Genomic DNA, 16,087 nt, shown 5'->3' with positions numbered 1-16,087 from the left:
TCTAATTAGAAATATTGTAATGACATATTAAATACCTAAACTCATTAATTTGTAACTCCTCACAAAGGGCAACTGAAACAATCACAAACATACAGACACCCTTCCCTACACAGGGGGAATGCCTTTTGCTATGGTTGGAAAAGTGTGACAGACTTCTGGGGCACCAAGGGCTTTTGATGACCGTATCTTCACTCTCCCACAGATCCGTCTGCATTAGAATTTGACCACTTATTCCAAACAGCTGCCTGTTCATTCTAATTACCTTTCAAAAAGATATTTATTTCTATTCTCAAATGCAAAAAACCTCCTCCCTTCAAAATTATAAAGTTTGAAGTTCTGTGATGTACAATATTTTGTCCAAGTTTCACTAAGGTTTCTGTGCTCTTTATCAATTGACCCAGACAAGCATTTAAAACTCTCCAGATTTTTTTTCTGCCTAATGGATTTGGTTTAGGTATTGTCTTTAATATCTATTATTCAGGTAATTTTTGAGACTTTTCTGAGTCTCATAATCCTATATTGCTGGTCTCGGAGAACCCATCTATATTTACTGATTAATGAGTAGAAATAAAGTCTATTATCATTTAGAAGTATGATGTAAAATAGATAATCTCTAAAATACCTGGACTACATACATATGGTTTGATGCTGTCATCTTATTGCAGGGCTCCATACTGTTGTCTCCTATCACAAAGGTTCCACACCTTCTTGGTGTTTCTGCTGGGCATCTCCTCAGAACACTGACTCTATCTTCTCCACAAGGAATCCAACTGACTCCAGTTCCCTTCTTACCCACCCACCCCACTCTTTTATAGCATCTTCTTCTCATTGCTTACAGCTGTGGCCTGTTAAAGTCAGGCCTGTCCTAATCTTTGATAATTGGCCCAGCTGCAACTCCTTAGGGGTAAAATTACTTTCTACACTATCTTTATTTTCTTACATTCTATCCCCCTGCGGTTTGATCAGGTATGAAGCCAGCCCAAATTTGTGCCAAGCTGCCCTCCCAGCTGGTCTCCAGGACCCAGAGCTTTACAGGAACACCTGTGCACACAGAGCAAGGGAGATGTGAGCACCTCAGGTGCACGTTTTTCAGCCTGTGCTGCCTCTAGGTTGTAAAGCCAGCAGTACAAAGCAGCTCGTAGCCATTTAGGACAGGAAGTGAAGAACTATATTTAGCTGAACCTGTAGTAGAAAGTAGATGATGAGAACGTTGCTTAAATTTGTGCCCCCATTCCTGTGAGCACTGGTATAGGACTCTGCAGTGCTGAGAGGTTCCTGCTCAGGGGCAATATTCCCACTGTGGTCTGTCCTCTGGGAACCAAAGGGACAGTTGCCTTCTCTGCTACCACCAGCACCACTGCACAACGTGTTCCAAGCATCCACTAAGTTTGGCAAGGACTGACAAACTGGAAGTGCTGGGAAAACCACGTAACAAAGTCAGTGAGGTTGTGAACATGCTTTTCAGTTAAATAAATTTTGGGAGGCTTTTGTCTCCTCTCTACCAAATTCAGGTGGCTTTGGAGAGCACCTCCTTTTTTGTATCTTTACAGTGATATCCCAGTCTAGGTGCAATCATCTTGAGCACAGGTATTTCCCTCCTGAGAAGCACCATCCTCCTCAACTGGGAAGTGTATCCCTTATGAGAACTTGACAGACAGCAGGGGTTTAATAACACTGATTTGTTTCCAGTTGCTTGAAATGCCCTTTCCCCTTTAAACACCACATCTCACAGGTTCTGGTGAGAGTACTTCTTTTCTATGAGGAGTACTTTACAATATTTTCTGAGGCAAACAGAACTTTTTCCACTGATTCAAATAATCTGAGATTTAGTCCTTTACAAAGGACGGCAGTTGAGTTTTAAATATTTTTTTCTCAGTTCAAACCTGATCCTGGTAAAATTTGGTATAAGATTTATTTACTGCACTGCAGAGATGTATGTGTAGCCTGGGTAGAAGAATTCCTTCATAACAAAGCTCTTGTGACCTAGTAATAACACCAAGGCCATGGATTTGATCCCTGTGTGGGCTATTCACTCAAGAGCTGGACTCACTGATCCTTGTGGGATCAGAGAATAGTCCATAATTCTGTGAAAACTCCCAGTCTTGGTTTTCATAGCATGCTTCATAGGTTCTATGGTCTGCTCTACACAGGAGATCAGACTAGACAATCAAAACTTTCCCTTCTGAAGGTAAAATCAGTGAATCTGTGAGACTGTTGCAGTTTACAGATTCCCCCAGTGTTTGACCTCTTTATGTCTACATTCATCACATGAAACCTGTCAACTGTGATGTGGGTTTTGTGCCAAAAAACGACATGTCACCAAAAGATGCACAATCATTACTGCATTAGGTAGTCTGCTGTCCCAGAAACGAGAACCACTGTAACCCATCCCAGCTACCTGAAACAGCCATTTTCTCAAAGATGGATTCAATATTTGCACATAACATCTCTGTCTCAGCTCCTGCCTGCTCTACTCATCATATCCTCCATACATTTGCCAGATGTTGGAGTGAAGGCATTTATCTTTACACGAAACCATGGTCACCATGGTCAAGCAGCTCACATTTCTCCAGATGTTTTGTGATCTCACCACTTTATAATGTTCCTAGGAGTTAGCCTCATTCTAGGTGAGAATTAACGGTTGAATGTTAAATTCCCCTGCTTCTCTCCCATAGCATTGTGGAAGAATTTGATTAGATTGATTTCTATCCAGCTCCTAACTGCACTTCTCCCTCATTCCCCTCTGAGTGGCTACTAACTCTAATTCCTCTCTCAGAAATCTGGAGGCAGATTTCTCCCCAGTGTCTTTCTGACATTTGACAGATGTAAATCAGCAAAACTTGTTTATGGATTCACTAGATGCAGAATAGAGCCTAGTCCTTACTAGGAATGAATGCATGGATATTTCCAAGTTGCTGGGGTACTTCCATGATAATTTGCACTGCCATCATTCCTGTGCATGTGATTAAGATTTCCTTTTTAACTAATGTTAAACTATGCTGAACAGAGGGGCAATCTCAGGAGTTTCACATGCAATTTTGGTGTAGAGAATTTTAAAATCAGGTTTAGGTTCTCCATCAGCACCTTGCCTTAGGTTACCATTTATTTTGAAAGCAATGAACTCCAAATACTTTGCGTAATTTGCACCTAATTCAGTGTAACCATAACAGGAAATCAGCTAAACACAACTTAGAAATGTTTCTAATTCTGTAATGTGTTGGAAGCCATAATGTATGCATGCTAAAATGTAATTTTGAGGATCTTCAGCAATATCATAGCATGTAAACAGAAAGAGTTAAAATAGATTTTAAAATAGCCAAGTTCCTCTTTATGAGTGGCAGATAGATTGGATATAAAGACAATCAGTTAATGAAATAAAAGGTCATTCTGTTAAATTGTTTGTATGCTCAAAAACCTATGAAGAATGCATGCAGCATGCCCATTGATGCTTCAATATTCCTCCAACCACTTGATTTACAGTCCTGATATAGGGTATGTGGCTTGTTTACTTTTTCCTGCAACTCTAGACAGAAAACAAACCTTTGCAAGCATGTGGCTCCTTTCAGACATCTCACAAAGAGACAAACAAATATATCTTCCAGTCTATCATACTTAACATCTTAACTGTCACAAATGCAGGGAATATCTGCAAAGTACAAATAGTAAGTTCCTCTCACCAGTCTACAAGGATTGGATGCTTTCATTTTTTCCTGACAGCTGTGTGATCTTTGTCCCTGAGTGTTTAACATTACATGGAACTGAGGAATTATACCTTGAATCAGGAGTGGCATTGTTCCACTTAAAGCAAACAACTGAACAAGGCAAAAGCAGTGAGAACTGCAATGCAGGGTCCTGCCTCCATCCCACCCCTCCATGTGTGTATTTGGGAGCAGGGCTACAGTAAAACCAGCACACAGTGCCCTGCCAGCAGCAATTCCCCCCTTTGACTGAGGGTGATCTAAGTAGGGCAGCACCCCCTGTAACTGGAACTGCAAGTATCCCATATCTGTCCACCCATCCACAGAGCTGCTTCTACTGCATTCATCACAGAAATATCTGAAACCTTTGTTCATGGAAAACAGGCTAAGTGTGTTAGACAGATAAGAAAAAGTCTCAGTATCTGGTATTATTATGGTTTTCCAAGGGGGAAGGGGCAGGGGGTGTGACTGACAGTTTCAGCAGCTATGTAATTCTCCCCTGCTTGTTTAAAACAGGAAACAGAAATGCCCAGCTTCAGCATGGGCTTTATGATACAACCAAGCCTTGGGAGGATTCCAGCCTTATCCTGGAATTCCAGTAGCTTGCTGACTGTCCTTTGTATCAAAACCCATTTTCTCTCCCACTGTTTTCCCGGGATTTGGTCCTGCAAGGTGCAGTGTTTTGGCCAGAGGCAAGGGAAGCCTGTAGTCCTTTCCTGACAGAAAGTGCACGTGAAGTCTCCTGGGAGCGTGGGGACAGGGTTTGTGTACACCTCAGTGTGCAGGCACTGAAGGGACCAGCAGCTCATAAGGACAAGCCCTTATCCACTTCTGCATTTGAGAAAAAGCAAAGCAAGCCTCCCAGAAAAGCTTTGTCACATTTCCAAAAACAAAGAAGTCCCCTTTTCTGTCCTTTGCCCCAAACTGTAGATTTGGATTTACCCTTCTTCCTTAAATAGCTAAGGTTCAAGCTAAATAAAGCTATTGCAGTTTGTTTTCAGCAGGAACATGTCAGTTAAAGGAACAGAGTCATGCCACACCATTGTGACTGTGTAACTAGTAACTCAGCAGTCAGCTCACACATGCAGCCGAGAACTCTTTGTTAAGTAGGAAAGGGAAAGCAACAGTTATTAAAAATGAACAGTCACTAAAGATTCAGGACTTACCCTGAGTCATCCCTGGCTCCCTTCTCTCCTGCTGATGTTTTCATCATTACAGCAAACTTTTAAGTCACTTTCTGTATCACAGTGGCTTGAGAGTTCCTCGGTCAGAAAAGCAATTCCTTCCCATCGCTGAGCAGAACTTCCACATCCTCAGGTTTTGTACTGAGATGGTAGTTCAAGGGCATGAGGGGGAAGATGTTTAAAACCAGCTTCAGGCTCAGTAGTATCAAAGGGCAGAGGACTAAACAAGCACTGAAATGAAAGCAAACTACCAAGAAGATCCGATTTTAGCCTCTCTTATTTCTACTTCCTGTATTTATATGAACGGGGGATTTCAGGAAGAGGCAGTCTTTGGTGGTCAAGGGTGTGTGTGTGAGTGTGTGTGTGTGTGTTATAAAGCCATATTTAGTAGCGCAAGCAGGTTAACCTTATTAGAAAGAAGGGCCTGAGACTTTCAACTAATTTGTTTCTCTAACCTAGGAGGGTTTCAGGGGAAATCATTTAACAGACTACAGGTATACCAGGAGGCAACGGAGCACAGTGAACTTTGTAAAGGATTTTGTAAGGCAGCAAAGCAGTAAGCCTCCGTCTGCAAATTCCTGAAGCATGTGTATTTCTACTGCTTGAGTAACTGGAACCAGATGGAGCTTGGAAACCTTTCTATTTACACAGGACCTGAGCAAACGAAATGTCTAACGCTGGCAGAGGGCAGTTGTGCAAGAGCATTCCCAGTTAAAGCAAAAGCTAAGGCTAAGTTGTGTGATGCTGGCAGAGGAAGAGCTCTCCAGGCTGGGAAGCTCAGTGGCGCTCGGGGCACGTTTGACCTGCAGCCACTGCAGCAATCGAGGCTTTGCTGGGAGGGAAACCTGACCCAGCACACGCCAGATGTGCAGGCTGGGGCTGCCAGATGTGCTGCCAGACAGGGCTGGTGGCACCCCTGTTTGGCAGCCCTGTGGCTCCAGAAGTATTTGATGTTAGGAGAATACACAATGGAAAAAATAAGGCAGAAGTAGAAAGAAGAGGTGGAGAAAAGCAATTGGATGGAATGGAGTGGGAGACGAAAGTAATTTTTTGCCCCTTTATCTTTAGAAGGAATTTCTCAGCCTTCTGAAAATAGACAGTGATACACAGTCCAGAGCAGAAATGCAAATGCCAGGGAGCTGTCAGTGTATTGGCAAGAGGGAAACTGGACCTCAGTGCAGAACACAGAGCCAACTCTGCTGGCTAAGCTAGAGAGTGTCAGGGAGACTTTTACCGTCACCAAGTCACACTTTCAATGGAACACAATTCAAAAATTTCCCCTCTTTTTTTTTATTAAATACAGACTATAACTTCAGTTCACATTAGGAAATTTATCTTCCAGCTTTTACAAGGATTTATCTTAGAAACTCTATTATCTTAGAAAGAGTCTTACTGAAAGACTGCATGATGGAAAATTCACCACCGTTCTAAGTAAGGCATGTTAGTGCTCACTTGCTGCCATCATATAAATTCACACCTGATTTTTTTGCCTTACCTAATTTTGAATTTTCAGCAACTGTATCTTGTCATGCTCTTTTCTACTATATTAAGGAACTCCTTGCTCCAGCTCCTGGAGTCATTTGCAGGCAACAAAAAACTCATTCATGAAAAATTTAGTCCGCTTAAACAAACTGTTTGGCTGAGATTCACTCATCCCTTACTGCAGACTGGTCAGATCTCAGCTCTGAATCCTCTGTGGGTTCTGGGCTCAGAGGTCCAAGAAAAAAATCTTCTAGATTTACTCACCAGCAGGGCACCTTTGAAATCCACCTCAGGTGCTGGCATGAGAACAATCTCCTACATGCATCACACAAATTCAACCCTACCCCAGTACACTTCGCTCCCCTGCAATTCAGCAGAGGCCAGGCCCATTCAGCATTTGCCCTTGCTCTGCTGAAAAAAAAGGTTTGCTGAGACAAAAAAAATTGCAAGGTTGTGCTGTCTGCATGGATCTGTTCACACAGAGAAAACTGCTCACACAAACAGGCAGCCATCCTAGGCAAAGACTTAAGATTTTGCAAATGCAGAACACAACAGAGTTAGAAAATTCCAATGATATTTTTAGGAAGAAGAAAAAAATTACTAGAACAAATAAAAAGGTCCAGGAAAAAATGGCAAAAACTACAGAATACAAAATTCCAGTATTTTGGTGCTATCTCAGTTTCATGTGATTTGAGTGAAAACTTTCATGCTATTTCCAATGTAAAGAATGCAGTTTCAGAAATTTGAAGTTTTGAGATTTGTTTTGTTAACGATATTGACCAATTTAATTTTAAAAGTCCCATATTTTCTGCAAAATGCTCAGCACTTCTGTAAAATATTTAAAATATGAAAAAGAAGACAAATTTTGTTCAAGCTAGGTGTCTTTTTGAGGTGAGGATTTGACAGGTTTAGTATGTGACAACGTGTTCTAGAATCAGGCTTTAGAAGGAAAAAATTACAAAGATCGAAATGACAAAATCATATCCAGTTACTTCAAATTGACATTTTTCTGTGATAAATCCAAGCCAAATGGGAGGAATTTATTTCTCTTCTAGGACTGATTCACCCTTTCCATCTAAAGCCTCCTGCAGCCCTTTTTTGTCATTTCATGCAGCTGGGTTGGAAAGGTTTAAAAATGGCTTATGGGGGAAGCCATTAAGTACAATGAGCACTCGAGCTACAATAAAAGGCTTTCAGAATATAGCCAGATTACAGCACAGTTCTGCTTTCCATACAGGAGGGAGAGGCTACATCAACAATATGGCCTGTGATAGGAGCCCTCAGGAACTGTCATGCCTATTGTGTCACTAATCCAGAGATTATGTGCCTTTTATAGAGCCTATTACATAACAGATCATGATGGGTCGCAGTGTCAAGGATGGAAGGATTAAATGAACAGGCACTTTTCCCATTCAGATTCTGATTTTTAAAAGTTAATTCTGTGTAAAAGAAGGAATCTTCTTCTGTTCCCAGCTTAGAAAAATTTAGCCTAGCATACACTAAAGAATGAAATCTTTCTCAAAATTCAGAAAATGCAGAATTATCCTTTTTCTCCACTTCCAGAAGCTTTTTCTGCAGATGCACAAAAAGCCCCACAGTGGCTAATGCCAGGTTTATACAGCAGTAGGGATTCCAGTCTCACGCACAGTGCTTAAAAAAGAAGCTCAAGCTTTGTTTTAACTTGCATCTCCTGGGAGTAAACTGGCTAGGAGTATTCATGAGAAGACTCTTGTCTAATGAACCTGTTAACACACCAGGCCATGAGATGAGGTAAATAAACTCCCAGCTCCTCTTTTTCCAAGAAATGCATTTAAAGATTTCCTTAGCCCAGCACAGACTACACACAATATACTGGGAGTCTCCCACACCCTGAGGTGGACTGCAGGCATGCTGGAAATGGGAAATCCAGGGTAAGGAGTATTTCCAGAGCCTAGGGAACTGGGAAAGGAAAATAATACTGTGTGTGGCCTTTGCACCTTATTTCCAGCCTCTCATCAGCATGCAGCACTCAGTGTGAACCTGCTGGACACCAAAATGTCACAGGATGCGGCAGCCAAAATGCTCTTGATCAGGGCTTTTTCTGAGGTTGCCAGAATTGCTTCTGGATCAGTGCCTCAGTACAGCAAACTGTGTTCTCAGCAAACTGAGCTCTCAGTTTTCTGGTCCCAAAAGAGCAAATTGTGTGTTTCAGAATTGCTGCAAATCAAACCAATACACTTAACTCACTCCAAAAATTGGCTTGATCCAGGCAATACTCCCTAGAACACACAGAATGTGGGGCCTTCTGTCACTCAGTTCAGCAGGGTCCAGATTTCTCCAAAAAGTTAACATTTGTAGGCACATGTCTGAAATTTTAGATTTTCAACAATATATATGAGAATGTTTCACATCTACTAGTCATCTGAGAAAAAAAACAGCAATCACTCTTGTTTATATAATTTATTGATAGTGTACATATTTTTATATAGTGCATTATAATACTGAGTGCTATAATCTTTATAAATGCTGAGTTAACTATTTTTTAAAATTCTCACAACAAAAATAATCAAATATCATGCCAACATTTTGTAACAAATTATCACATTAAATCCATTTGGATTTCATGACATGTTTATCTGTACAATGGACCCCATATCACAGAGCATTCACAGTGCATAAGGTCACAGTCATTGAAAAAATAAGTAACATGAGAGATTTCTGTTATTTACAGTTTACAAACCCATCCCTTTCTGTTTTCAAAGTAAGCAGTTCTAGAAAGTTTTCATAATATTTAAAGAGGTATTGCACCTCTGAAGGGTGCACTGCAAATACGAAACACAGGTTTTTAAAAGGTTCAGAAGTTATTTTAGTGACCATAAACGCTTTCAAAGAATTTCTTGCAATGGAGGAGATACCATGAGCCAAATTCTATGCTCAGTTCCACTGATACTAATTTGTGCCAACTACCAGGACACTAAGGAACACTGGCACCACTCCTAAGAATGTGAAGGCAAGAATTTGGTCATAACTTTGCTGCAGTAACAGCCATTTGAAACCCAGGTGTCGCTGGGGAAGGAGATTTACAAGTTTTCTTTGCATACATAACTGGTATATGAATAAAGGCCATAATCTTTCTGCAAAAACTCTCTGAAAGGAAGCATCTCAGTTTTTATTGATCTTTCTAGAGATTATATCTGTCTGGTTTTCACATTTTCTGATACCTATAGAATTTGCTACCATGCCTAGTGCTATAAACCAATCTTTTTATTTGTCGTTCAAGTTTATCAAGATCATCTCAGTGACAGGACAGCAATGATTGCCTACATTCTTTGTGCAAGTGAAAAAGAGAATTAAATTGCAACTGGCATTAATTTCCCATAGTTATTTCATTTCAGACAGTGCAATGGATGGGAGCAAGCAGAGCCACATGATGAACAAACTGCCACAATCACTGCACATCCTGGCTGTGGGGAAGCAGCCACACATCTCACGTGTCAGGAGAGGACTGGACAGCACAGGACTTCACGGACTTCTCTGGGGAAAAACCATCAGGACCTCACATGGGGGAAAATATGAGAAAAGTGCTCAAGTTATTGAAAAAGAGGCTTTTAAACATGTACACAGTAGGTCGGAAAGTGGAATGCACACATCAGCTGAATGACATTCCCTTCTTCAGCAGGACATTGATCGCTTGCATACAGACTTTTCCAAAAGGTTCAATGGAATAATAACAGGTTTGGTACAGAATTGCTGCAACTAAACACTGTCATTTACCTGTGTAACCATCACATAAATGTCACCATCTAACAAAAAGAAAAATGTGGCATTCAGACTCATGAAAATAGAAAGAAAATTGCACAGCAAATGTATGAGCTGCAGAGATTTTCTTCTGAATGTTTAAACACAAATAACAGAGAGATCTGAGGCTCGCAATGACAGAACATTATGCTCCAATCTTCAATTAGGAAGATTCTTTGGTTTCACCTGGCTTTCAGAGTTATTTTAGTGTCTATTTTGTATTACATACATCTGATCTTTCCTTGGCATGAATAATCAGACAGTATTTCTACAGCTTAAAGAACTCTACCAAAACCAACTAACAGTGGGACACGAGTAAATGGCATTAAAATTGAAAGAAATGCAAGAAAGGAAGACAACAAAACTCATGAGGCATTTGTGCACCTAGAGCAAACACATAATAGAAACAAGTGTAATTAAAGCAGAGTCACAAGGGAAATCAAAGAGAGAATAGAATCTTCTCTATAATTGCTAAGTATTAGATTAGTAAAGACCTTTGCCATTTGTTTACATGTTGACAGAAAGCTTACAAATATAACCTAAAACCAGAAGCTAACTTTGCTTGTTACAGCTGCAGCAAGCATATAAAAACAAAATAAAATTGGCACACCAAAGACTGAGCCAGGAAAAAGATGGTTGACTATGCTGTACCTGTTGGAAAGACTTAAGGTGCTCTTCTAGGTTAGACTTCAGCCCAGAGAGAAGCCCTTAGAGCATCAAAGAGACATTAAGATAACCATACCTAGAGCTCCTTAGATTTAGACATGCAGATCCTGAGCTTGAAATCTTTACTCAAGCAATACCTTATAATGCAGTTCAATTGTTATGGTAAATAAATGGAATCAAACACTGCTGAACACAATGGAAACATTCCCAGTTCCTTGCTAGAGAGAGGATTGCACTCCATGGGTCTGTGTGGGACTGTGCTACTCCAGGGGATCTGCAGTTCAAAGGAGCTGCTGAAAGCCCTCCTTGGCCAGCTGTAACTCAGTTTTGCTCCTGCTCATACACAAGGGAAGATGCACAGTTGAGAAGTCTGAGACAAGGAACAAGTTCTCTTATTTACAAGAGTGGAAATCTAAAGTGGTATCAGCAGAGCAGAAGTCCACAGATTCTGGTCAAATCTTTTAATTTGACAAAGAAATAAAATCTTTAGACCACAAAACCAATGGAAAGAACTGGCTATGGTAAGAAACCCAGAAACCATACTCTGCTGTCATCTTAGGACACAATCCAGCAAGGCACTTGGATAGATGCTTAGCTTTAAATGGAATCAAACCTATTGAAGTTAAGCTTTGCTGGATATGGGATATCTTTTTCTGAGTTGTGTTACTTTTCAGTGTTAGTATGCTGGCAAATTTCAGATCACACTAACAGTTTTCTCTCTCACATCCACCAGCTTTCTTTTCACTCTTGAGCTGAACATTAACTTACAGAACATGGTGACATACATTCCAAACTCAGCCAGATAACTTTTGCAATGATTAGTGAAACAAAATGGCTGCAAAATTTTATAGATACAATCCAAACAGCTGCAATATAGAGCTGTGCTAACAGCACAGAGCCAAGCACAAATCACTCCTTTGCTTGACTAGAAAATGGCAACATATTTAATGGCTTCCTGACCACACAAGCTAATGTTTTTATTTTCCTTTCTTTGTGTACATGTGAAAGGCACTAGTCTGTTATTACTCAGCAATAGCCTCCTGAATTACTTATACATTCTGATGTGGGTTTATCTGAAATACAACAATTTGTCAATCACATCTTTCTTGGAACATTCAGTTTACCTGCATGGCTTAGTGTGTAACTATTTATTTTAGCATATGGACATGGACTACTTAGGAGCTTCTTGAAGTACTTCATATGATCATGTGTCATCAAAGCCCTCACAGAGCATCTCATAATTCTTTGGCAAACAATACATCCTTGGTCATGTGGTGGTGTCAAAGGAGAATCCTACTAATGTTATTTATGATGACAAGCACAGCATGGTACTTGTCTCATAGCAGTAGATGCAGATGGGAACACTCCATGAAATGCAGCATTAGAATTCAATATTAATTGTCCTGAAGTGAGTTTATGTTTCAGGGAGAGCTCTAGATGACAGGAACTAGCCACACATTGTAAGGGTCGTTCTGGATTCTGTTTATGCTAAAAGACAACACTGGTTTTCTGGAGCAGGTGATATTCAGATTAGGCAGAGTAATTTTAAATGATGTGTGAAGGACTTATGGAATTAGCAAACAAAATTCATGTATATTTGGACAGAAATTCAGCTGCTACAGAAAAAAATGGTGCCTATACTCTTCTAAAATTTCCTGGCTCAGAAATATGAGGGTACAATACAATTTTCTAGATCTGGCACTATAAACTTTGATGCCCTTATCCCTGTCAACTCAGCTGATCACCATGCATTCAAAATCAGGCTTTGGAGCTACTCTTCTATTACGCAAAGACAACTGAGCTGCCTGAACTGTGCACAGGAGAGCAAATGTTTGCTTGGAGACAGCTCTCCAAGACCACAAAAACAGAATATAGGAAAAAACCCATTTACTCAGCCTCTCTCTCTGCTCCTTTCAGTCTCATATCTAAGTCATCCCCAGATTTTCAGCAGTGAACTGTCCTCCTGAGAGACAGCAGGGGAGAGAGGAATACTAGGGAGGGCTATTCCTACAGTGGTGCAGCACTATGCTGCATTTTCACAGCTTTTCTGCAACAGAAGACTTCAAGATGAACATGAATTCCATCTCCTCAGCTTTATACTGCAGCAAAAACGTCGTGAATGCCTGGAAATGGGGTCATTGGCATACTTGAGATAAAATGTATTTACTGCCATTCTTGACTATTTAATAAAGCATTTTAGTAATGCTGTAATTGTGTCCATCTTTAGTTCTTAGCTTAATGACACAACCGTTTAATTAAGGTAAGAAACCCTAAATGGATACTAATACTGACATTTGTAACAAAATGTAAAGCAAATAACAAATGTGTTGCTCTTTTTCTCTTTAGAATCACATTGAATGGACCCAATTCTTAAAAAAACACCACCAGCAGCATACACTCCTTAATTTATTCTAAAATAATTTAAGAAATCATTTTAGTTGTAAACTCATTGCCTGGTGTAAACAGTATTCTGCATGTCAGCTGGCTAAACATAATTGTCATACATGTCAAAAGAAGGAACTTTCTGAGTAAGTGCTTATTTGCTAATATTTTATAGTAATTCTCATTGACACTTTTTTTATATTTAGTCTTAATGGAAAATATTAATACATTTAAAAACACATCAACTGTTAGTTGATAGGTTTGGTTGGTTTATAAAAATTAAAAAATTTTAAAAATCTATGTATAAAGGTAACTGTGCTTCTTCAGAAACTTTATGTGATCATTCACATACAGCTTCAAAATATTTTTAAAGTTTAGTAGCAATTCAAAATATGCTGTCTCAGTGATCTGCAATTATATCACTGCTAAATTGTGGAATGTTACCCGCTATTTTAATACTCTGGGCCAGATCTTGCTGTCAATTATATCCAGAGTAATTACTTGTATCAGATTTATGCTGGTGGAAAGGATATCAAAACTTGGCTTCTACTCAGGGTTAAAAAGAAGTATATCATGCTTCAAAATTTGCATGCAATCAAATCAAGGACCATATTCTCTTGACAGACTTGCTTTTGTCAGGGTGACTCTTATCTGCACTGCTCCGTGTCAGACATTCATCTTCATTAAGCTTCTGGGAATAAGAAATATGGTGAAGAATACACCAGCTTCTTGACTGATGAAATAAGCTTCTTCCTCTCACCAATCAAACTGAATCAAACCAAATCATAATCAGGGTGGGTTTTGTTGTCAGAAAGTCTGGATTATGTTCAGCTACCACTCCCAGCTGATAACAATAACTGATAGTTACTGAGCACCCAGTTATATTTTATTTCTTTAGCTTCTTCTAAATTTACACAATGGGCTTACAATGGCCAATGCAAAGTTTCTTTTGTGGTGTAATATTTCCACAAATGTCAGTTTATATCTATGTATACAGCATTCCTTATTAACAATAAAACATATTTTTCAAGTATGAATTTCTGCATGTAAATTCTCTTCTTCGGTATGCAGTTACTCTGACTTCTAGTGTGCATCATCACAAGTGATACAACATACAACCATTTCCTCTTCTTTCTCTGCCACATTGTTCATTGAACAGAGTGATAAATATTCAGCATTGCCATCAAAAACTGTCAGTGCAGTTTCTCTATAAGCAGAGCACTTGAAGGGGGAAATGATCCTCAACAGTGCATGCCATGATATGTGCCTTGGACTTTCTGGTCCTGTAGTTTAAATATTCTGACTGAGCCAAGAAAGGATCTGAACTTGCCTCTTATCCTTCCATGGAAAATAAATGTCAAAACCAAAAGAACTATGAAGATTTTTCTCCCATCCTCTTGCTAACCGTGATGGTGGTGGTTGATTGTCTGCAGAAGGAGAAAGAAAACCACAACAGAATGCCCAGGAACAGGTCCTTTTAGAGTTCTGTTTAAGATCCATGTAGCTTTATGACAGAGCAGCAATATCCAAAGAGGAGCAAAATGCTTTGGTTGCCTTCAGCTAGCATGTTAAAAGAAAGGTATGCTCTCCTCCCATATAGGTAAAAGTGCTTGTTAGCTGATTAAGCAGGAATGACACTCAAATTATTGATGGAAAGAAGGTAGAAATGTGAAATGCCTCCTGTCATTTACAGCATGTGTAATCAGAAGAATTTCAGTGTCTCTCCTTGCTGTGGTTTAAAGTTCTTCTCGGCACATAGGGAAGTTGACAAAGGTGAAGACATTGAACTCTATCATTATCGATAAACACAGGAAAATAGCATAAAGAAGCAACACGTAGATGCCTAACTTCCTGTCAAGTTTCCACTTATTAAAATGGATTCCAAACACCTGCAAGCAAACAGAGTGTCAGTTAATAAAGTTCTGAAGGAGCCTTCTGGAAACAACCATTATAAGCTAAAAATGAGAGTCTTTTGAATTAGAGGTCTTGCAGGAACACAAAAATATACTCTCAGTATTTTACAGATCAGAAGGGCAACATACCTTGTTGACTTGGCTCTGAGTCTCAGTTGTCCTATGACTGTTTTACAAAATATTCAATGAACTAAACTAAATTAATGTCCCTCCCTCAAGTGTTCCCCTGCAAATCCTTTATGTCCCAGTAGTGCAACAGCACCAAATGCCCATTCTCAACACCTTCAAAAGAGGTGCTCTACTTGCTTATTTGCTGAGCTCCAGAACTAAGGGCTTACAAGTTACAGGCAGCAAAGCAACAAAATCCTCATGAAGGCATCTATTTTCCACAGTGTTCAATGCCTCTGAATTATTATTTTGCTCAAAACTTTCCTCTGAATTTGCTGTGGGAGGGTCTGTGCAAATCAGGGTACTCAGCAGAAAAAAGGAGACTGTAATAGATGCCTCAAACTCAGGTGATCTGGCTTCTGCTAGGAAAAGTCTCGTTTCAGAGAAGCATGAAGGGCTAGCACAGTAATGCCTCTGCATAATCCTCCCATTTTTTCCCAATGTGCTGATTAACAATATGCATGCAGCAACACCAGATACAAATGTGCACAGAACACCGGTGCTGTTTCACAGGCACTGTGCAGTGTGGCAGGTTGGGGATAAGAAATGAAAGAACACATTCTCACACCTCATAGATCAGATACATAGGAAGTTAGTAGCAGAGTGGACAGCCTTGGCCATTCTACCACTGAAGTCATGCACAGGTGATGTGAAGCTTTGTAAGACTTAGTCATGCAACAGTGTGAAATCTCCAGTGGTGACCACCTCCTCTACAACGCCTCCACAGGCAATCAGTGAAAGATGTTAGTAGAAGTGGATATTTTTATACCTTTTTGTTTCCTTATACCTGAATTTGATTCCTCCTACAGAGCGTTCC

General features: G+C 39.9%; 1 protein-coding gene across 1 annotated transcript in view; it reads right to left on the bottom strand.

Moving 5' to 3' along the window:
* Window positions 1-16,087, bottom strand: part of LOC132074867 (ras and Rab interactor 3-like) — a 153,062-nt gene that overhangs the window by 59,796 nt on the left and 77,179 nt on the right. The window contains exons 18-19 of the mRNA XM_059474905.1: window positions 14,931-15,078; window positions 4,865-4,892 (exon numbers count right to left, since the gene is read on the bottom strand). Of these exons, the coding sequence (XP_059330888.1) occupies window positions 4,865-4,892; window positions 14,931-15,078 (176 nt within the window). The remainder of the gene's footprint in view (window positions 1-4,864; window positions 4,893-14,930; window positions 15,079-16,087) is intronic.

The sequence above is a fragment of the Ammospiza nelsoni genome, chromosome 6 (genome assembly GCF_027579445.1).
Source record: "Ammospiza nelsoni isolate bAmmNel1 chromosome 6, bAmmNel1.pri, whole genome shotgun sequence".
In the NCBI taxonomy this organism is placed as follows: Eukaryota; Metazoa; Chordata; class Aves; order Passeriformes; family Passerellidae; genus Ammospiza; species Ammospiza nelsoni.
The sequence above is the reverse complement of the archived record's forward strand: the minus strand, read 5'-3'. Positions and strand labels throughout refer to the sequence as shown.